We start from the raw sequence: 20,970 nt of genomic DNA, 5'->3' as shown, positions 1-20,970 counted from the left end.
CTTTTCAAGATTGTTGACATGGTAACTAATATCAGTTTGGGTTTGAGTTTCCCTTATATCTCATTTGTGACCCGGCTTAAGAGCTACATAATGCATATACTTGGTGTTAATATTCCAGTTGATCGTAAGGTACCGTACCATGTGGATACAGAACATCAACACTATACATAAGGATTTAAGTCTTTGTGATATTTCTAGATTCTAATTTTGGATCTAGAAAATTCATATATTTACACATAATTTAAACTTTAATGGACTGTTTGTACATATAAAAACACATAACAAATATAAAATTAATTAAATTGTAGTGATAATGCAAAGGGGTCAGATTTTTTTTCATTCACCGGATTAAGATCACTCTTAATACAAAGTTTTACTCTTTGAAGTAGAATTTTCAAAGTTGATTTCACATCTATAAAAACAAATATAAACCTAAAACCCTAAATTTCATGTCTATAAAAAAAAGAGTACAACCAAATCCTATTAAAATTAAGTAAAATTCAATCTTAGGATACGGTATGCATACTAAAACCACAATAATGAGAGATGTAAAAACAAATCAGGGCAAAATATGGGAAATGGGAAGGGGATATACATTTGTCTACAACTACAAAATAAGACATATCTTTCTATTTTCGCAATTATATATTCCAGCTGTACAAGTGGACCCTACAAGTGGGGAAGCTTTACAAAGCGACATAAAGATTGCCATGTCGGCCTGACGTGGATGGGTCCCACTAGTTATAGCATGTCAACATAAAACCCCACACCATTAATCATACAACATGGGCTCATTGCTCATTCTCTTATATGATAATCATAACATAAACACACATATATACACATATAATCAGTGTAGAAGTTTCCGAACGGTATCTACTTTAATTGCCATGTTGATACTTGATAATAGGATGTTTATCAGGAACTACGAAAAAATTAGTAAGCAATATGTACAGTGGTAACTGTATGTCACATTCAAAGCTGAGTCAGAAACTCGTGGCATGTTAGTTCATGGGTTTACCTTACTTGTCGTGGTCATCATGATATCACTATATATAGTATATTAGAGCACCCACAATGGTGATACCCATTGTGGAGTCCTTAGGATTAGATTAATCTTTTTTTTTTTTTTTTTTTTTTTTTTTTAATTGTTAAGGACTCTTGTGAAAAATAGCTGTACAATGGTGAGTCCGAAGTTGGGATCCTTAAAAAAAAAAAAAAAAATTTGTTGTGAAATATAATTTATATATATTGGATGACTAAATATAATAAATAAACAAAAAATTCCATAATTAAACATAAAATTCCATAATTAAACATAAAATACATTAATTAAACATAAAAAGACAACAATTAAAGAAAAGAACATTAATTTTACATAAAGATAGAATAATTTCTAATCTTCTTCACCAAATTTATTCCAAATATTTTGAATTAAATCAGTTTTCAACCGTTCATGTGTTTGCCTATCACGAAGATCATTTCGAGTGGGAAAGATATTATTCAGATTTGTTGGCCACTCGGTTTCCACTTCTGAACATCTGGGGACGTCTCCTTCTTCAAATTCAGATATATCAATACGAGAGTATCCATCCCGTTCATCTTCGACTATCATATTGTGAAGTATGATACATGCTCGCATAATCTTCCCTATCTTGTCTTTGTTCAATGTTTTGACCGGATTTCTCACAATTGCAAATCGAGATTGAAGTACTCCAAAAGCCCGCTCCACATCTTTCCGGGTTGCTTCTTGAACTTTAGCAAATAACTCTTGTTGAGGAGTTTGAGGAAGGGTAATAGATTGGATAAATGTTGACCATTTTGGATATATACCGTCTGTGAGGTAGTACCCCAACTTATACGTGTGTCCGTTGACCACGTACTTTACCCTCGGAGCTCGACCTTGTAAAATATCATCAAAAACAGGAGACCGATCGAGGACATTAATATCGTTTAAGGTACCTGGAGGACCAAAAAAGGCGTGCCATATCCAAAGATCTTGGGATGCTACAGCCTCTAATACAATTGTCGGTTTTCCTGATCCACGGGCGTATTGTCCTTTCCAAGCGGTTGGGCAATTTTTCCACTCCCAGTGCATACAGTCAATGCTCCCGACCATCCCAGGAAACCCTCGTTTCTCTCCAATATCGAGTAGTCGTTGAAGATCCTCCGGTGTGGGTCGTCGTAGATACTCTTCTCCGAATAACAGTATTATTCCGTCAGTAAAATTATGTAAACACGAAAGTGCAGTGGTCTCACCAAGTCGCAGATATTCGTCAACGGTGTCGGCCGCGGTACCATAAGCGAGCAGACGAATAGCTGCAGTACATTTTTGTAGTGCAGTAAGACTCCACCTGCCGGTTGCATCTCTTCTTTGCTGAAAGAATGGAAAGGACGCTTCTAGGCCATGAACAAGACGCAAGAATAATTCCTTATTCATGCGGAAACGGCGTCTGAATAATTGAGTCGAGAAAGTCGAATTTTCGCTGAAGTAATCATTCCATAATTGGTCTTGTCCTCCTTCGCGGTGTCGTTCTACATATGCACGTGTCCTTTGCGGTATGGTTTGGGCCTCCACAATGTCGTTGTATATTTCTTCTACGTATTCTTCACAAATTTCGTCCAATCTTTCATCGACTTCATCGGATGAAGATGATGACATATCTAGAAAATAATTAAAAATTGAATTATCTAAAATTATCTAGACAATAATTTCGTCCAATAATTATCTAGAAAATTTTCTCACATTTTTATTGAATTATCTAAAATTATCTACAAAATATTAAAAGGTCAGATAATAATAACAAAAGTTTTTAACTCTCCATGTACTTTTGAGATAATGATAATATTAAAGTTTTTTAACAAAAGTTTTTAACTCTCCATTATAGTAAAAACAAAAAGATGAACGTGATGATCTTTTCTTTATATAGATGAACGTGATGATCATTTCTTTATATAGAAGAAGATGAACGTGATGATCTTTTCTTAATATTTTAGTATGTTTGGTTGTAGTGAACTCATGAGGCGTGATGATCATTTCTTTTAACAGGTTACAATGATTATGCATATAATTATATAACAGAGACCTTCATCAACAATGATTATGCATATAATTATATAACTAATGACAACACAAGGGATTAAGTTACCTGATTAAAAATAGTACTGATGGCAAGATAGAGTTGTAGCCAAACTTACAACTTGGAGTAGTAGCTAAATGTTACAACAACAATAAACTAAAACAACTTCTTCTCGACCAGATTGGAATCGGGAAAAAAAAGGAAGGAAGAAGTGATGGCAAGATAGAAACCGAGACACAAACTTATAGCAGAAAAAGGACTTCCCGTGACTTGCTTCACATGAGCTACAGAAGAAAAGACTTTCACCACTCCAAAGGCACCCGTGACTTGCTTCCTCTTTTACTGCGGAACCTGAAACATAAAAGACCCGTGAGTGACTTAGCAAATCAACAAAAAGACATGTGACTTAAAGCAACCTACAGAGAAGTATCTACCTAAAGAGAAAAACATCATAACATTTCAGACATTAACTTCAGCTTAAGTGATGTTTCCATCTCAGTTAATGGCACTTTTTTAGCTAATAAACGATCAAGAAGTTTCTGGTTAGAGAGTTTCTGTTTAATCTCCATGATGGTTTGTAAACGCGACAACTCCTCTTCTTTCCCACTCTTCTTCTTCTTAGAAGCAGCTTTCGCTGCCTTGACCCCGACCGGTCTGCCCTCTTCCTCATCTATATCAACCTCCACGACATGTTTGCGCTTATCCTTCCCACTGTCTTTACATGATGAGCACCATTTCTGGTCATGCCTCAGCTCCCTCCAGGCGTGTTCCATGCCAAACTTGTGGCCTTGATCCTTGAAGTAGTAGTCTAGTGCGGCTTTCATCAGATCATCATCGTTTTCACCGCTTTTCTGCTCCCTCATAGCCTGGTCATAGCAACCAACGAACTTGGAGACATCTGCGTTAATCCTAGCCCACCGCTGCTTGGCTGGAGTAAGCTCTCTCGGAACTGTCCCAACCAGAAGAGGGCTTGCATTGTAGTAGTCGATGATCCTCTTCCAGAATGCACCAGCTTTCTGCTCAGTGTTTTTAACTGCATCTTTACTGGTGTTGAGCCAAGCACCTATCAGTATTAAATCCTCTTGCTGGTTCCATTTCCTCCTCTCTTTGGTAGCAGGCTCGACAACCGGCTCACCAGACTCGCCAACAGGAGCTTCGCTACTGGACCCAACAGGCTCAGGTGGTTGGCTACCGAACCAAACTTGTTCATGTGAATCAAGTTCAATGGGACATTGACTAAACAGTAGGTTTCGGAAACCACTGCTGTTATTCATTTTATCTAATTGTCTGTGTTACTCTATTAGCAACACAGCCCTTAAATAAGCCAGCTAGAAGAAAGAAAGCTCTAAACTAGCATTTATCACCAACAAAACTAAGTAGTTAGGCAGATAGAAAGCTCTAAACTAGCATTTATCACCAATCAAATCTAATAAGTCCTCTACTAGTAACACAGAAAGTAAACAAGTACGAGTGTGATAACGTTTAATATCATATCAAATCTGAATAAGGAAGGTAAGCATTTAAGATAAAGAGTTTCAATATAAATGTTTTGTTTTTTTCAGAGAAGCAAAAAACAGAGAAATAGCTTCAGTTTAAATGTTTCTAACCTTAAAGACAGTCTCCACGTTAGATAGTCTTCTACTATCCTTCGAAGCTGTTCCTGGAAAACATCAAAAAAAATTTTAAAAATCCACAGGACAAAATTTTTAAAAAACAAGGATTGAAACTAACCTCCAAGAATTATCACCGCTATTAAAAGTAAAAGGCTCAGCAGAAGAGATACTCCAAGAATTGTAACCCATGATGTCTTCTTGCATAACTCATCACACAGGGTCTTCTCGAGCGTAGCCAGCTTCTGGTCACTCGCACGAACTTGATCCTTGAGAAGACTAAGTTGTGTCTCAAAGGCACGCATCTCCTCCGCATTTGTATGTCCCCCACATAAGTACTGAAACGGCTGAGGTGGGCACTGAACAGGCTCACCAATGTTGTAGCTACTCTCAGCTTCTTCGGCGTACAAAGCCGCTTCAGCTTCAAGCAGTGAGGTCAAGTCATACTCGTCTGATGAGGAAGGCTGGGTGTAGCTATAGTCTTGGCCCATGTTTGCTTAACCTGAAATTTTTAAATATGTAAGCACAAAATAGAACAACAAAAGTGAAACAACAACTACCACAGAGCATTCATCATCAGACGACTAACCAAACAGAAATTTATCAAAGCATAGATGAGGGGGATCGTGTAAACACACAAAGGATCGTGTTTTAAGTTTCACAAGAAAATAAAACCTTGAGTCAAAGCAGAAAAGCAGACGAAGCAGATAAGCATTCATCGTTTGAAATCAGACAGACAGAACCAGATGGATCAATGGTTAAAAGCAGATAAGCAAATCGTTAATCAAACCTATTTCAGTTTCGGAACCGTAACTACTAACCAAAACCTCTACAAATCGATTGAAAACCCAAATCATTTGAAACCCTAACTTGAAACGAAAATCCCCAATTCGATTTAAAAAAGCAAAACGAACCCTAAATTTACAGGAAAACTACAAGGAACCTAATCTAATACCATAAATCTACAGATTCCTCTCGATTTATCTTGGAACGCGAGGGAAGAAGATGGAACGAGATGGATCGAAAATCGCCTTCTGTTTCTTCGAGAGTTTTTTTTTCTACGTTTGTGTCGAATGATTTTTTTTTTCGTGACCACGACACACAAACACAACTCGACCCAATCAAAGCGTGCCAGCTGCCCTAAGGATTAAGTCCTTAAGTTCCTTCTACACGGACTGATCCTTCGCTTATTTGCCTTTTTTCATTTATTTTTAATGTGATTACCCTATAATCTAGCGCTAAGGACTCCCTAAAACACACCGTTGCGCATGCTCTTACACCAACAAAAAGAAGAAGCCACAATAGTTTTTTTAACGTCATCACCAAATCCTAACACGCAATCCTATGTAATGACGAACATTCCCACGTGCCTTCCACGTGGTTTTTTCGACATTTGATGTATTTCCAACAGTTTTCTTCCCAGCATTGTTTTTTAATTAAACACGGTTCAACCTAATTATTGTCGAGGTGCACAAATGACAAAACTATAGAGTTTCATCGCAAATTTGATACAGTGAAACTCTAAAAAAAACTTAATGATCGAGGATGGTGGTATATATATATTTTTTAGAAAGTGGATGGTGGTATTGGTAATAGAATAATAGTTAATTGACTAATAGTCAAACTATTGTTAACCGTGAATGAATGAGTCATGCGTGATATATAGAACCAAGTCCGAAGTTAATTGTGATTTAAGTCTGATAACTATATCTATAATCGATTATAAATTACACAATTCTTTCTACCGCAGTGTTTGATCTCAAATAGTAACAAAATTATATAAAAGTGATTCAGAAATAATAAGATAAACGGAGATGAAATCTTTGCATACAAATGAAATCATATATATTATATCCTTTTTTCTTTCATTTTATACATGCATTCATAGAGAAAGTTTCAACTATATATATATAGATAGAAAGTTTGACTATATTCATAAGCAATAAACACAAATGGAAATGAAATCTCTGTATGCAAATCATATAGTATTATATTGCTTTTGCTTATATTTTATGTATCTTAATTATTTATAAATTACGTTATATATGTTTTACTGCAGAAATCACATATTTAAATATAAATATAAATACAGAAAATCATAAACTTAATAATAAACACCCTATCGTCACGATCTAATTAGTTATATATGCAAATAAATCGGTATATCATTCTTAAAAGAAGCTCTCACTTATAGATCATACCACCAGATGTTCCCCTCCACCTCCCTTTATTGTAGAGGAAACAGGTGCTTTAGATGAAAATATCACTAGCAAAAAATAAATAAATGAAAATGCCATTTTCCCCATTAAAAAAATTATTCATTCCTTACTGGAAATTACAGTACATAATCATCACTTCCCCCATTGAGTATATTATAGAATTCGGTTTATTCATACATTCATACATATACATGCATACATGTGTACGCATAAGCAAGTAGGTATTGTGATCTTAGATTTTAGTTCGTGAAAGCAAATCTCGGATTCTTCGAGCTGTCTCTTTCTCGGTCGGTATTTCTTTTCTTCGTCTCTCGTATGCCTCGAAGAACTCTTTGTTCTCTTTCTCTAGCTCCTTCCACACTGTAAAATTAATCAATTACCCACTATATACTAATATATATTTACCAGTTCCATATATTGTATTCATGTGTCTTGTGTGTGTGCATTTATGTGTATATATATATATGCGTGTGTATGTACCCGTGGAAGTGATGATAGGGTTGATATTAGCATGCTTGAACAGAGCATCCATACACTCTTTTTTTCCCATGTTGAAGACTATGCATTCTTCTATCAAATGATGCACCTGCATCTCATAAACACAATTTATATAGTATGATGACGAATGAAGACCATATATATATCATCATCATATGATCAGCATCAAGATCAGAGATTGACTCAAGAAGAAAAACTACAAAACAAGTATGATTAAATCGGTACCAAATGGATGTAAGATGCTTGTGAGCTGCTATGATCACCCATGATATGATATTGATTTAAAGAGTAGTTTGTTATATAGAGGAGCAAGTAGAGAGATGATGACGAAAGGGAGAAGAAAGGCATGTGACAACACTACAAGAACAGAAAAAGAGAAATGCACCTTAAAATATATATAAGACAAAATGTCTAGATGAAATAATTTTCAGTATATAGTCCTGGAGTTAACCTAAAATGGACAGGGCTTGTTTTATTTGTGTAATAATTGATTACAGATACTTAAAAACCAAATCAACATATAAATGTTATTTTTTGCTAAATAAAATGTTATTATTTTTATTTTCGTTACAGTTAACATGTTTATTAATCGGCTAGTTGTGTTTATACAACGCGATAATTGTTAATGGAATCAGCACTCCTTTTTTCAAAAAAGATAATTGTTAATTAGAAGAAGAATACAATTTTAGAAAATAGAAACAGCATATCATATAGTATTTAGAAAAAAAAGAAAAACTATACCGTTTCTTTTTTTTGATCAAATGAAAAACTATACCGTATAAATCAATATTACACGAGATATTACATATTCACTAATATTTTAAGTAATAAAATATATTATCCTTCATCTAAAGGGAGTGCTGATTACCTGCTTGTATCAGCTGCTGGGTGCTGACTTGTAACAGTGGGCTCGTGATGGGTCCGATTATCCCACGTGGGCTTCTGCTTATGATTGGTTGAGAGGAGATTACAAGAGATTTTACGAGAAGCTATCAACCAGTAAGCTTACGTGGCGGTGGGGCCCGTAACCACGTGAAGTAGGAATCCTACTGTAGGACCCATCTTTATAAGAATTTACTAGATTTTGACCCGCGCTTAGAAAGCGCGGATTTGTTTGTTTTTCATTTATTAATCGAAAACTGATTTGCAAATTAATTTTAATATAGTTTTTAAAATTTTCTTGAACACTCGTAATTGCCATATTAATATTATGTATAAAATGACATTATAAATGGAAAAAATATATTCAAATATGTATATGATATATGGTGTAGGATATAGGATTTTGGTTTGTATTGAAAAAATGTATAATATTCAAATGATCTGTTTTGAATATTGATATGTATATTTAAGAAAATGATATTTTCATGTTTGCTAATTTATTTATAGTTTGTAATATATTTATACATATATTATATTTAAAGTTAGTATATCTTTTAAATATATATAGGCCCATTATTTATAGATCTATTTAGGTGTATATGTAGGCCCAAAACCAAAAGACTTAAATGCCATTAATGAATTTTATTCATCCTTTGTAAAAATAAGGGTATTTTTGAGAAAGTGTAATTTTCATTAAGTGAATGATCCTCTTTTAATGGTATTGATTTAATAAACATCTTTTAATATTGCTATTATGAACTTTTAATCAGTTTTATTTTGTTTTGTATTTTCCCTGTAGTAATGTCCACCTAATTCCAAAAATTCTTCTATTCAAGTAAATCGACGTGCTCTTTTGTCGATAATTTACATGTTTTGTTCGTACGAATGACCGACCATTCGTTTTAAATTGACGCGTTATAGTCCGTGATAGTTTTACTTATGATAAATGTTAAATATATGAATGATTCTATTATTTTCCAGAACATAATTTTAGTGATATTTATATAACAAATTCTATTTCTTTTTACTTGTAGTATTAACCTGATGTTTCTATATAAATTCCCTTCTTAAATCCTTTTTTTGATTCCATGACCTGATTAAAAGTTTACCTGGTTTTTACAATTCATGTCGATCCTATAACTAACACCAACATGATATAAATTAACAGCCAATAATAAGTTGGGCAGTTATTATGGTATTTGTTTGATGACTTATTCTTAGGTTCACTCCCTAGGGTGAACTTCTAGGTTCACCAACCAATAAGATTATCTTATTTTATATTCAATATCTTTTAAAAAAGGAAACAAAATATTGTCAAATTATATTATGTTTTTAAAATTAAAAGATAAAAAAAATAATAATCATTACAAAAAAAAATATTTTACGTCGTCAGCATAACATTAAACCCTAAACCCTAAATTTTAATTTCTAAACCCTTAATCTTAAACCCTAAACCCTTGGATAAACCCTAAACTCTAGGATAAATCCTAAATTCTAGGATAAATCCTTAACTCTAAATCAAAATTACTATACACTAAAACATTCAAGCGTTTAGGATTTAGGGTTTTTTTTATTTAGAGTTTAGGATTTATCCAAGGGTTTAGGGTTTACCCAAGGGTTTAGGGTTTACCCAAGGGTTTAGGGTTTATCCAGGGGTTTAGGGTTTAGGATTTAGGGTTTAGGGATTAGGATTTAGGGTTTAGTGTTTTGTTGACAACATTAAAAATATTTTTTTTTTAAATTCTTTTTTCTGTAACTATTATCTTATTTTTACTTTTTTATTTTAAAAACATAATATAATTTGAGAATATTTTGTTTCCTTTTTTCAAAGATATCGAATTTGAAATAATGAAATCATATTGGTTGGTGAACCTAGAGGTTCACCCTAAGGGGTGAAGCCAAGAATGACTCTTGTTTGATAGGGCTAAACCAAAACAGAACATAATTTTGGATGAAAGAAAAAGTCCCTTAACATTATGTTTATAAATAAAAGTGTGGCTACGTTAAATTAAGGACTTTACTAACAAGTTAACAACATGATGTGTGGAAACCAGGTCTAGGAGAGGTTTCAGAGTATTGTAGGCAAAACCGTTCATTGTGGTTGTCTGTTGTGGAATAAAGAGTCTATCCGCCGAGTATGTCATGCAGAACCGTCCGTCAATCCAACTGTTTCGAAGAGAACTTCATCTATATCAATCTCTCCTTGATAGAAGGATATCCGTCTTATCAATCGGCTAACACACAAGAAGAAGCTCCATGAGATGGACAACCTTTACTGAACCCGTTGAAGCATAAAATATGGAAGCTATGCACAGTTCAAAAAATCTGAGGTGGAAGACATTGAGTGGCTTGCTGTCTCCAATAGTCTCAAATCAAATAAAGGGGAGAATCTTGCTATCATGAAAAAACCAGCTGTTACCATAGTAGCTACATGAATCGAAGCAGATACTGGAGTGAGACCCTCCGTAGCATCGGGTGACCTATGCGATCCTATATGTGCAGATTTTCCAATAATTTTTTTATCCATGAAACTGTTTATCAATATCGCATATGTTGAATTATGTTTTCAAACGATCAAATAAGAAATGTGCATAGAATACAATATAATTTTATCATATACAAATGCATGGAGATGGAGAAATATGCTCATCATGAATAAGAGTGTGTGTGTATCCGGAATTTTTGAAATGCAATTCCCTGACAAAACGTTTGGTTGATAAACAAAATAATTGCACTCGTTCTTACTTCCCATCCAATAATATGAAAATGTTTCTGTTATATCCCAATCCATCATTCCATTCCAGTCCTTCAATAGTCTGTACTGTACCTAACCAAATCAAAGCGATAGGATAAAAACTAGCTAATATGCGCTCCTCACAAATTCTGATGTACTTAGTAAACTTGGATATGAGTTCTGTACGTAGGAGTTATCCAAACATCTTGGGAAGTCTCTTTTGTTGGATTCTCTAACGGGATGGACCACCAAGTTTGGTAGCGGTGTTTGTCGAAGAACTCATTCTTGGAAACTCAATAGCAGGTACAAAGTTTCAATCATCAAAAGTTCATAAGATTACTTACTATAATTTATTTACATTATTGCTCTTACAAACCCATCCAGCAGCTGGTACCAGTTTCAGACCAAATACTTAGGATGTGAAAAAATAGGTTTAAAATGGTTAAGAATATAGAGAACTTTCTATCTAATGCAAAAAAAACTGCAAGTGTTTGCATATACACTCTTCTTTTTATAAACCTTTAATTTAGTCGTAATTCATATCTACATAAGAAAATCTTGATACAAGTTTATCGTAGATGCAGTTGAAAGTATATTGTTTCGGAGAAAACGAAAATGTAACCCAAAGAAAGTTTAGATTAGCGTTGTGTTCACATTTACAAAAGACGAATTTCACGTGAAGACATTGTTTACGGGCCTAACGCTTTTCACCTGTATATATTAGTCAGAAGGCCCAATAAAGGCCGACTCCAGTGCACGGCGCGATCCCCAACGGTTAATTTGTACTATAACTGTTTCTCATCCGACGAGCCAAAGATAGACAGGCAAGTGATCTTGTCATGTTTCGAAACCCTATCTCATTCATGGTTTCATTGCCCAGAGATATTATCATACACCGTTCAATCTTTCACTGTTTTCTCGATTCCAATTCACTAATGGCGCCTAAGGAGGAGAAATGATCGAGGTGGAGAAGAAGGAAGGCGGAAGCAAAGCCGTCACCAAATTTACAAGTTCTTAAGATCAGATTGATCTTTATCTGCGGACGGGAACAATATGGCTAATTTCTCGAAATTTTGGGTCGATCATTGTTTCTCTCTTTGGAAAGATTATCAAATCTGATATATCTGAATAATACATTGTTAAATATCAATTATTTGCAATTTCTTATGATTAGTAAAAGGTTGGATCACCATTTTTTTTTATGACAAGTAGGTTGGATCACCATCTCTTATTTCAAACTGAACATTGTCTTGATTCATAACGATAATCAGACTTTTCTGTACGTAACACTGATTACAACTAATGAACAAATGTAAGAAGTGTTCTGTCTTCAGAGAGAGAGAGATTACTAGTTATACAGAGAGCAAGAAGAAGGAAAGCTAATGAGAACTATGCCTTCTTAGGCGATTTGGTAGTCTTTGAAGCTGCTTTCTCAGACTTCTTTTGGGAGGAGACTTGGGTTTTTGTTAGGGCAAAACGCCACCTTGGGCGATTGTTATGCCTTTTAGCAGTTTCGTAGCTTATCGTCGTTCCTCGCGGTTAAAATGGAGTGGTGATACGGTACTATTCTTGTTATCTCTTGCAGTGTTACCAGCAAGTGGAAGAATCTCATATATAAATGATCACAATGGAAAGTTAACGATGAGTTTTGTTAACATTCGTTGAAAGATTAATTAATATTCTTAAAAATTTTGCAAATCCTAGCTATTTATAGACCATGGTAATGTAAGTATGTAACACCTCCATTCATAAGATGAGAGCACATGCAAAACATCTAAGTTATTCAGATATTTTCTATGTAACACGCCGATTTTCAGAACCGTGTTATATGATTCCCAAGGTACCTCACTGACTTTAATATACACGAAATAATATCTACCGTCTCCCATTTCAATTTTTTAATCAGCATATGTATTTGTGAAATCACCAATTTTGAGTATTTAAACCAATCTTATGAACTAGAAAATTCAGACACAGAAAATTAAATTCATGTTTGCATACGTGTTTGCATGGCTTTATGGGACTTGTAAGTTGTAACAATAGTTACTTCCAGTTAGACTGACATCTCCTCACATGGAGGAAGAAATGTTTGTCATCTAGACAGGAAAAGACAAAAGTTATTACAATAATAAAATAATTGTGAGCTCAATTGATTGTTCCTTCAGAAAAGCTTATCGGGAGTTTTTAATATCTGTCAGACCAATTATACAGATTTTCATCAAATGCAATGAACTTCTCGGTTACCACTAAATGCAATGAACTTTGATGATTATTGGAAAAGTGTACAATTAACTGTAGTGATAACCTTTGCACCCATTAAGAGACTGCGGCGGTAAAATTATTTACATACAGTTAATCATGTTTATTAACTTATGTATCTCATACACCACATGTGGTGGACATCATACATTACAACTTTTTAATCTAGAACCAATTACACAGAGTACAATTTTGGAATTTTTGATGGTCAACCTTAGTTTATAGAATTGCCTGACTAATGGCAGACTTGTAGGTAACTGTTATAAATAAGTTTTGACTTCTTGTCCATCTTTACAATTCATAACTTTTACATATGAATCATTTGACCATGCACATGACTGGCTACTTTGGAAAGCTATGAAAATATTGGAGATAAGTACTAAAAAATATTGCCAAAAGAAATGAATATATATTTCTATGTACTGAAACGAGTTTATGGAAGAATAATATATTTTCAATCCAATAATATTTCAATTCCTATTTTTCATTAATTATGTAATAGATTTTATGAGCTTAAAAAAGTAATACCTGCATGGAAATTGACTAAAGTACATGCTCGGAATTCGGATAATCACCGTCTACCTAACCCCATTTGTTTTCACCCTCTATATAAACTCTCTCTCTCTCTCTCAATCTCATCACTCAAAACAATAAACCCTCTCTCTCTTTCTCTCTCTCTGCTCACTGTCCTTCTTGTCTGAATCTGTAACAACAATGTCTGAGAGACCAGGCCGTCACCAGAGAAGGCCTTCTCTGAGCGTTTTTCCGAACTCCCTCCTGGATCTCACCGACATATCTGTCACAGCAAACCCTCCATCCACCATCCCTTCTCAGCTGCCGCGCCATCAGATGCCTCCGCCTACTCCAGCTGCTGCTCCTCCAGCAAACAGTGACAAGAAAGATGACAATGCTAGCAAGGAAGGGAACGCCTCTTCTAACTGATTTCGTGTTTTCCTTTGCTTTTACTTAAAGTTTAAGCCTTCTATCATCGCATAAACATTTCCCTGTCTTCATTCTAATATCGCATAATAAATTAATAATCAGTCTTTTGTAAAATGACTTATATGATAATGAATCAATCGTAATTTCATATTTCAATATGTTCAATGGTTTCGGGCTTCTGAATACAATAGAAAACGTCTTGAATTGATAACAACCTCTGAGACTAAACTAATTGCTAAAACGTGACAAAATTACCGAAGCAAAAGTGTGAATGATTGAGAACCCCCTTTTCTTGTAAATGTTTAGAGATTCCAACACTGAAAATTTTCTTTAGAATCTTATATGCTATGGTTGACGTTGACTGAGAAATTCGTGGGTCTTTTATATTGAAAGATGAAAAAGGCTTTGAAGTACGAAAATATTTATATTAAAATATCAATAGACGCAAAACTCAATGATACTGAAATGATTAAAAAGTGGATCCAATTCTATCGGAAGAAGATAAAGCTAAAACTGTGAGATAGTGATAAATTTTGGTTAAACACTATATTACCATCGAAACAAGGTACATCACATCCAAATCTCACTCATTCTTTTAACTTTTACTCTTAAAGTGACAACAAGAGATTCTTATTAAAAGAGATTCTTATTATCTCATTAAATGGTGTCCTCGAAACCCAGGTAGTTTTTTTTAGAAACAGAGTTGATGAGCTTAACACTAAAATCCCATAGTTTTCGTGCCAAAGTCTCATCTCTAGCAAGTTTGCTTGGAGTAACTTCATTGCAATCTGCAAAGTACTTTCCCGTTACTCCCTTCAGCGTTGGATGCAGAGCAACATAACATGTTGTAGCTGCTCCCTGTCGACATAACACACGGGATATCACAAACTCATATTCGTATTTGTTTCTCACATGTTAAGTACGAGTTTAAGAGATGGTAAGTGACATAGTCATCGAGTTAGGTCCTTGATCTGGCTGAGTACTTGGTTTCTAGTAGTTTAGTACCTGAGGTATATTTTTCCACAAGTAAAAACTGAAGAACTTCAAGAACCCTGTGAAAATGGGGATTAAAGCAAACAATAGTGAAAATTTAAAGGAAATAATACGAGGAAAACAGAGAGAAAATTTACTCATTAAAAGAGCTGTGTGTTGGAAGAGATTGGTGAGGATGAGACCAGGGTGCACTGAGTTCACTGTTATGTTCACTCCCTCTTCCTATCATACAAAACAATGTCCCAAAAAGATTTTGAGGTTTTTAAATATGTGCTCTCTACAGCATCTATTAAGCAATAACACTTAGATGTATATGTTTGTGCGTGTGTGTGAAGGCGACCTGAAGTTGACGGGAGAGCTCGTTAGCGTGCAATATATTGGCTAGTTTTGATTGTCCGTAAGCTCTTTTATCCGAGTAACTGAAAAACAAAATGATATGGTTATAAGATGCAATGTGGAAGATAATAATGGTTGATCACTGCATGTTTCACAGAGCGGTTGCAGATTTCAAAATAGTTTTAAGTTTTGAAATGAGTCTACGATTTACCAGCATATGTCATTGATGCTGTCGAACTTGATTCCTTCTTTATAAGTATAGATATGAGCTATAGATGATAAATTCAAAATTCTTCCTTCGACACCACTGGTTTTAGCTGTGGTCTTCATTGTGTCTAGGAGCAAGTTTGTCAACAGAAAATGGCCTATATAGTATACGCTCAGCAATTAATGTTTCAAATTTAAGGTTTATTTTCTTAAAAAACAAACCTAAAGCTTCTTAAGAAGCACTTGTTTTCATAAATATTACCAATGTGATTTGTAGCAAACTGCAATTCGATTTCATCTTCAGAGAGTTGGTATGGACAGAACATTACTCCTGCGTTGTTTCTGCAAATAACATATTTTACAATTTATATCGATTGGTTTAGGGAATTTATACAATCAATAGCAGTTAAATGGTGCGTCGTCTTTAATACTAATATTACTAGCATTCACAGTAGTTCTGCTCGTTGTATTTTCATAATCCTAAACATCAAAATTAGAATTTGGATGTTGGATGTTATTTTTATTTATTTTATTGGCATAGCAGATGTTTTTTGGATTAAAATGTTAAATCGAATAGCAGATTTTACTAATGGTAACATAAACAATGTTAACGACCTTAAAGCTGTTAATGTGGATGCCATTCAGGACCACTATGACGTAATATCAATGATCTAAAAGTTAAAAAAAAATGTGGTCCAAAATCTATTAAAAGGGTGTCAGAGAGAGAGAGAGAGAAAGTACATGAGGAGATTGAGAGGAAGATGGAGGGCATGGAAGTCACGAACAAAGGCTCTGATGGATTTGACCGAAGAGAGATCTAAGTGGAGGAGGGTGACACGTGCGTTTGTGTTTTGTCTGAGAATCTCGGCTTTGGCATTTTCTGCAGCTCCTATGTTTCGGGCACCAATTACCGCATGAACACCTCTCTTGGCCATTACCCTCGCTGTCTCCATTCCTATCCCTCCTGCCCCTCCTTTTACAATAATAAACTCATGTCAAAACAAAGTCAACTAATTGGTTAAAATAGTTTTGTGTGTTTTTGTTAGCAATGAGTATAGCGATTCCATGACGGCATTGATTTCGTACTGCATTTGTGAGGCAAACACAGATTTATCATCAAAATATGACTCAAACTAGTTCAGCAACAGCGCTAAACCACAAAATGTGTCTAGTCAAATGATGTTATGGTATTATAACTATAGTAAACATTCTAACATTAATAGTTAACAACAATCAACTTATGGTATATATATACATCTGTATATGTGTGTACATAGATATATGAACCTGTGATAATTGCAGTGAGATGAGTTGCATCAATCCTTTGGGTAACCTCTTCAGCTGATGTAGCTGAACCAAACCCACTTGGTCCTCTTCTCCCTGTGATTAGTGAATATAATCCCATTTTTAGTAGCTTGGCCTCCTTATTTTCAGAGATCTGTCTCTCAGGAACCAATATGGAAGAGAGAGAGATAGAGAGAAACTAAGAAGGAAGAGGGGTGTTAGAGAATAATATGGTACTATGAGAGAAGCATATTTATAAGTGGCAAAGAGTTTCATTAATGCTTTCTTCTTGGTTTCTTCTAGTTTCATCGACATTATTACGTGAATGGATCTATGAATAGTAAATAGCAAAATATCACACTCGTAGGAGTCCACACAAAAATTGAATACGTATATATATATAGATAACAATGTGTATTTAATTATTTACTATTTACATACATATAAACTCTAATATATATTTTTGACGATCGATAGTGCATGCAAACTCTAAATCAAATTAAGGAGCTGTTTGAATATCTCGTTCGAGTGATATATAGAACACTTTCATGTGCCCAAATCAAGCATGTCTACTTCTCAATAAGTTTTGGTTAAGGTCTATAAAACTCTGCCATTGCGGTTTACTTCAACGGAAAATTGTTTCATACAGTAAAACCAGTATATTCGCAGTTATTTCTAAAGCATGCAAGTTTTTTTGAACTCTATAGGCTATACACTTTGTAGTTTATAGACAGTGTAAAATTGTTTGATTTTTTTGTTGTTATCAAACAACTTATACATGTAGTGGTGTTCCCTCCTTTGGGATGCCTCGCTTTTCTAAAGGAATTTGATTTTTCGTCTATTCAAGTAAAGGTAATAGTGTAAGTAAACGCTACGTTTGGGGATTGATGACTACTAACCCTAATTGTTTTGAAAAAATGGAGGGTGACTAACCATTGAATATTAAGGGTTGACCAAAGTATTAATGAAGGTTGGTGAGAAGCCGTTGGTTACTATACAATACAAGTGTGCATCTACTTGACATCCTTCTCTCTTCACATGTTTCCAGTGAATGAGTTACCACTTACCCAAACCCTCCTAATTTATATAGCTATACAAATTGAATTAAGCATCTAATTAATTTAAAATTTTATTTACAAATTTAGAGAGGTTATGCAAGTCTAAGCCAATAAACTATAAGCTATTACAAATTACAGCTAAGAATTATCAAATTTAGATTATATATATATATATTTTTTTTTTGTTTTTTATTTAAATTAACGATACTTTGCATATGGAAAATGGTTTTTAGTTAATATATTTATTTATAGTAAACCTAAATAATACTATCGTTTTTAATTAAACAACGCTATCAAAAACAAAACCAAGTTTACTAAAGCTATGTATAGAAACTATAGTTTATCAAGAGTTTCAAAAAAAAAAAAACTATAGTTGAACAACATTATGATTTGACCAAAAAAAGGAACACCATTATGATTTTCTTCAGAAGATAAGGAATCTTTCGAGGAAAATCAAACTTAACTCCCACTTTACTCAAAATTCAAGACAAATTGCCATAAATACCACATTTATAGTACCACTTTTCATGTTTACACTAACCATTTTTATCCTCACTTTTAGTGAAGGGTAAAATACAATTATACTCTTAGAGTTAACTAATCTAGACTTAGGGTTTAGAGTTGAGGGTTGTGGTAGGGTTTTTGAAATGTGAAATTTATGATTCTAATAAATATATAAATACTTAAAAAATATATAAAAAAATTTAAAAAATAGTTTCAAACATAATTTTTCGTTTTTTCTAAAAGAAATTTGAAAAAAAAAATTCGAAAAAAAAGTTTAAAAAAAAATTATAAAAAAAATTTGAATTTGAAAAAGTATATTTCGAAAAACAAAAAAAAAATAATTATTTTTTTATTATTTTTTTATTTTTTTTTTAATTTTTAATTTTTAATTTTTTTTTTTTTTTTTTTTATATATATAAATAACAATGGCATAAAAGTCTTTTGTCACTTAATGAAGAAAATATTTTTGAAAATGTCTCATTAGTGGTGGTAAAAATAAAAAGTGGTACCATGAAAGTAGTAAACATTAATTTACTCAAAATTCAAAAACATTTGAGTGATTTAAAAAGTTTTTGACCGGCAGTTAAAGGTATATAAAGTAACTATACAGAATGTGTTATTTAATTCATATAGCCCATGCTCATATATGTTCCTCTCTAACTTTCCGTTTCCAAGTTCAGAGAATCCAACTAAGAGATTTGGATGTATTTACTTTTCTTGCCTCCCAATATTGCTGAAAGCCTGATAATGACACTGTTAGGTGTGATTTAATCAATTTGGTCCAATTGGCGGGAAAGAATACAGTTAGAAAATTACACAAGACTACACACACCACTATCGAGATTAGAAAATTATTATTTACGATATAGCTATATGGTTTAAAACAGAGATCTGAACAACTTATGGCCTTGAGTGTTGGTAGTGGTTTGAGAAGAACGAACTGCGGGACGAAGAATGTGTCGCCATTCAACATAATCTTCTCTGCTTCCAATTTTGTTAAAATTAAATAAATAAGAAAATAAAAAATGGAGTGCGGAACAAACTTAAGCGTGGACCGCACCTTCGTATGAAAACATCCAATTTGGTGTGGTTACTAGTGTTTTTTTTTTGTCTAAGTGTAGTTATTAGTTAGACATATTACTGTAGGTACAAAATTTATTGTTTTTAGTTAGTAAAAATATTTTTAAAAATACATCAACTAATATTTTGTCTATACAGTGGGTCCGATTGGTAATGGCTGTAACTCTAAAATTTTTGTTGTAGAAAAAAAATCAGTAAAATGTTTGTTGTGGTTTTAGATTTTATTGCTGTAAAATTTTATAAAATGTTTCAAAAAATTGCTCTGGATTCTGGCACTACAGAACACTTGTACAGCTGTAGGTTATTTTAAGAGCTGTGATTTTGAAATTTTTATTAAAGCTTGATTGATCTGAATTTAGTGATGTAGAAATAAATGAGACTGTGGACAGCACCTACAACCACTACCAATCACACCCGATATACATAAACTAAAGTTTTAATGAAAATTATTTGGGTAAAAATTTTAACTATGATAAAAAAATTATTTATCAACCAAATTCTTAATTTTATTTTTGAGCTATAAAAATATCATAAATTATTTAATTTTGTTTAAGTGATAACTAATACAATTTTGGCAGTTTTTGTGCTAACAAAAACATGAGAAAACATGTATATATAATTAATGGTGTTCAGTTATATAGACCTTGAATATAAAGTGCGAATCAAATTATAATTTTTAAAATACAATAAAATATTTGCTATAAAAACTTAGAAATAACGTATTCATATTTCAGATATATTAACTATTTTTAAAAATAATATATATATATATATTAAAATTATATTAGTATTACTGATTTTTTAGTTTATAAAATATAAATATATTATGTATCCCGCAGTTATACTATTCATTACACATGTTACCATTCACATTTTGTTTTAAACCGCTTCTTTTAAACAAACCGCACTTGTCCCGCACTATGCGTTTTTCTAACACAAACCGCACATAAACCGCACCGCACTAACCAATCCGCTTGTCCCGCTCCGCTCAACCCGTTGTTACCATTCGGAGCCTATACCGAGAAATCCAGACTTGAGAGTTGAAAACAATTGTTTTTTTTACCGGGAAATTAAGTTAATATTTTACTGCTAATATAAAATATCAAAATGATGGTAGTATAGTGGCATTTGAAAATCTCCCAGTCATTAATTAATTCAATTTTATTTAAATAAGTGCATTAGCTCAATTTTATTTGAGAGAATTAATATGTCTTACATGTGATATTATTAGACACTGGTTACGAACACAATGAGAAAATTATGGACCAATAGTCTATAGTCTGA

General features: G+C 33.3%; 3 protein-coding genes across 11 annotated transcripts; 1 reads left to right on the top strand and 2 right to left on the bottom strand.

Moving 5' to 3' along the window:
- Positions 1-1,052: 1,052 nt before the first annotated feature.
- Positions 1,053-8,503, bottom strand: LOC103855477 (putative nuclease HARBI1). 5 transcript variants are annotated; one of them, XM_033286253.1, is made up of 7 exons: positions 7,633-8,466; positions 7,390-7,495; positions 5,646-7,269; positions 4,812-5,192; positions 4,703-4,740; positions 3,515-3,934; positions 3,088-3,431 (listed from the first exon to the last, which is right to left on the bottom strand). In XM_033286253.1, the coding sequence occupies exons 4-6, from the start codon at positions 5,179-5,181 to the stop codon at positions 3,530-3,532; spliced, it is 813 nt and encodes a 270-aa protein (XP_033142144.1). In that variant the 5' UTR covers positions 5,182-5,192; positions 5,646-7,269; positions 7,390-7,495; positions 7,633-8,466; the 3' UTR covers positions 3,088-3,431; positions 3,515-3,529. The 5 variants fall into 5 exon arrangements, with proteins under 5 accessions (XP_033142142.1, XP_033142143.1, XP_033142144.1 ...); XM_033286251.1 differs by lacking the exon at positions 3,515-3,934 and adding an exon at positions 1,053-2,664 and having other exon boundaries at positions 3,150-3,431; positions 4,688-4,740; positions 4,812-7,269; positions 7,633-8,503; XM_033286254.1 differs by lacking the exon at positions 3,515-3,934 and having other exon boundaries at positions 4,688-4,740; positions 4,812-7,269.
- A 5,414-nt stretch (positions 8,504-13,917) lies between these two features.
- LOC103855475 lies at positions 13,918-14,380 on the top strand. The gene has a single exon (XM_009132463.3). It carries the CDS (start codon positions 13,997-13,999, stop codon positions 14,222-14,224), a length of 228 nt encoding a protein of 75 aa, XP_009130711.1. The 5' UTR covers positions 13,918-13,996; the 3' UTR covers positions 14,225-14,380.
- Positions 14,381-14,665: 285 nt separating this feature from the next.
- Positions 14,666-18,781, bottom strand: LOC103855474 (short-chain dehydrogenase TIC 32 B, chloroplastic). Of its 5 annotated transcripts, none has more exons than XM_009132461.3 (8): positions 17,048-18,771; positions 16,502-16,733; positions 16,023-16,102; positions 15,765-15,918; positions 15,558-15,636; positions 15,355-15,439; positions 15,230-15,276; positions 14,666-15,082 (listed from the first exon to the last, which is right to left on the bottom strand). In XM_009132461.3, exons 1-8 carry the CDS (start codon positions 17,163-17,165, stop codon positions 14,882-14,884), a joined length of 996 nt encoding a protein of 331 aa, XP_009130709.1. In that variant the 5' UTR covers positions 17,166-18,771; the 3' UTR covers positions 14,666-14,881. The 5 variants fall into 5 exon arrangements, with proteins under 5 accessions (XP_009130709.1, XP_018512562.1, XP_033143831.1 ...); XM_033287940.1 differs by having other exon boundaries at positions 14,864-15,082; positions 15,171-15,276; positions 17,048-17,297; XM_018657050.2 differs by lacking the exon at positions 15,230-15,276 and adding an exon at positions 15,171-15,229 and having other exon boundaries at positions 14,864-15,082; positions 17,048-17,297.
- Positions 18,782-20,970: the final 2,189 nt, after the last annotated feature.

Source organism: Brassica rapa, chromosome A03, assembly GCF_000309985.2.
Source record: "Brassica rapa cultivar Chiifu-401-42 chromosome A03, CAAS_Brap_v3.01, whole genome shotgun sequence".
Classification (NCBI taxonomy): Eukaryota; Viridiplantae; Streptophyta; class Magnoliopsida; order Brassicales; family Brassicaceae; genus Brassica; species Brassica rapa.
Note: the sequence above shows the minus strand (reverse complement) of the source record. Positions and strands in the feature narration are given on the sequence as shown.

Coding starts and splice junctions, on each gene's coding strand:
- LOC103855477 (XM_033286251.1), bottom strand. CDS start 2,662: ATGTCATCATCTTCATCCGATGAAGTCGATGAAAGATTGGACGAAATT.
- LOC103855475 (XM_009132463.3), top strand. CDS start 13,997: ATGTCTGAGAGACCAGGCCGTCACCAGAGAAGGCCTTCTCTGAGCGTT.
- LOC103855474 (XM_018657046.2), bottom strand. CDS start 17,165: ATGGGATTATATTCACTAATCACAGGGAGAAGAGGACCAAGTGGGTTT. Junction 16,103..16,501: donor CTTCCTCTCAATCTCCTCAT/GTACTTTCTCTC, acceptor TGTTATTTGCAG/AAACAACGCAGGAGTAATGT. Junction 15,440..15,557: donor AGCTCTCCCGTCAACTTCAG/GTCGCCTTCACA, acceptor TTTGTATGATAG/GAAGAGGGAGTGAACATAAC.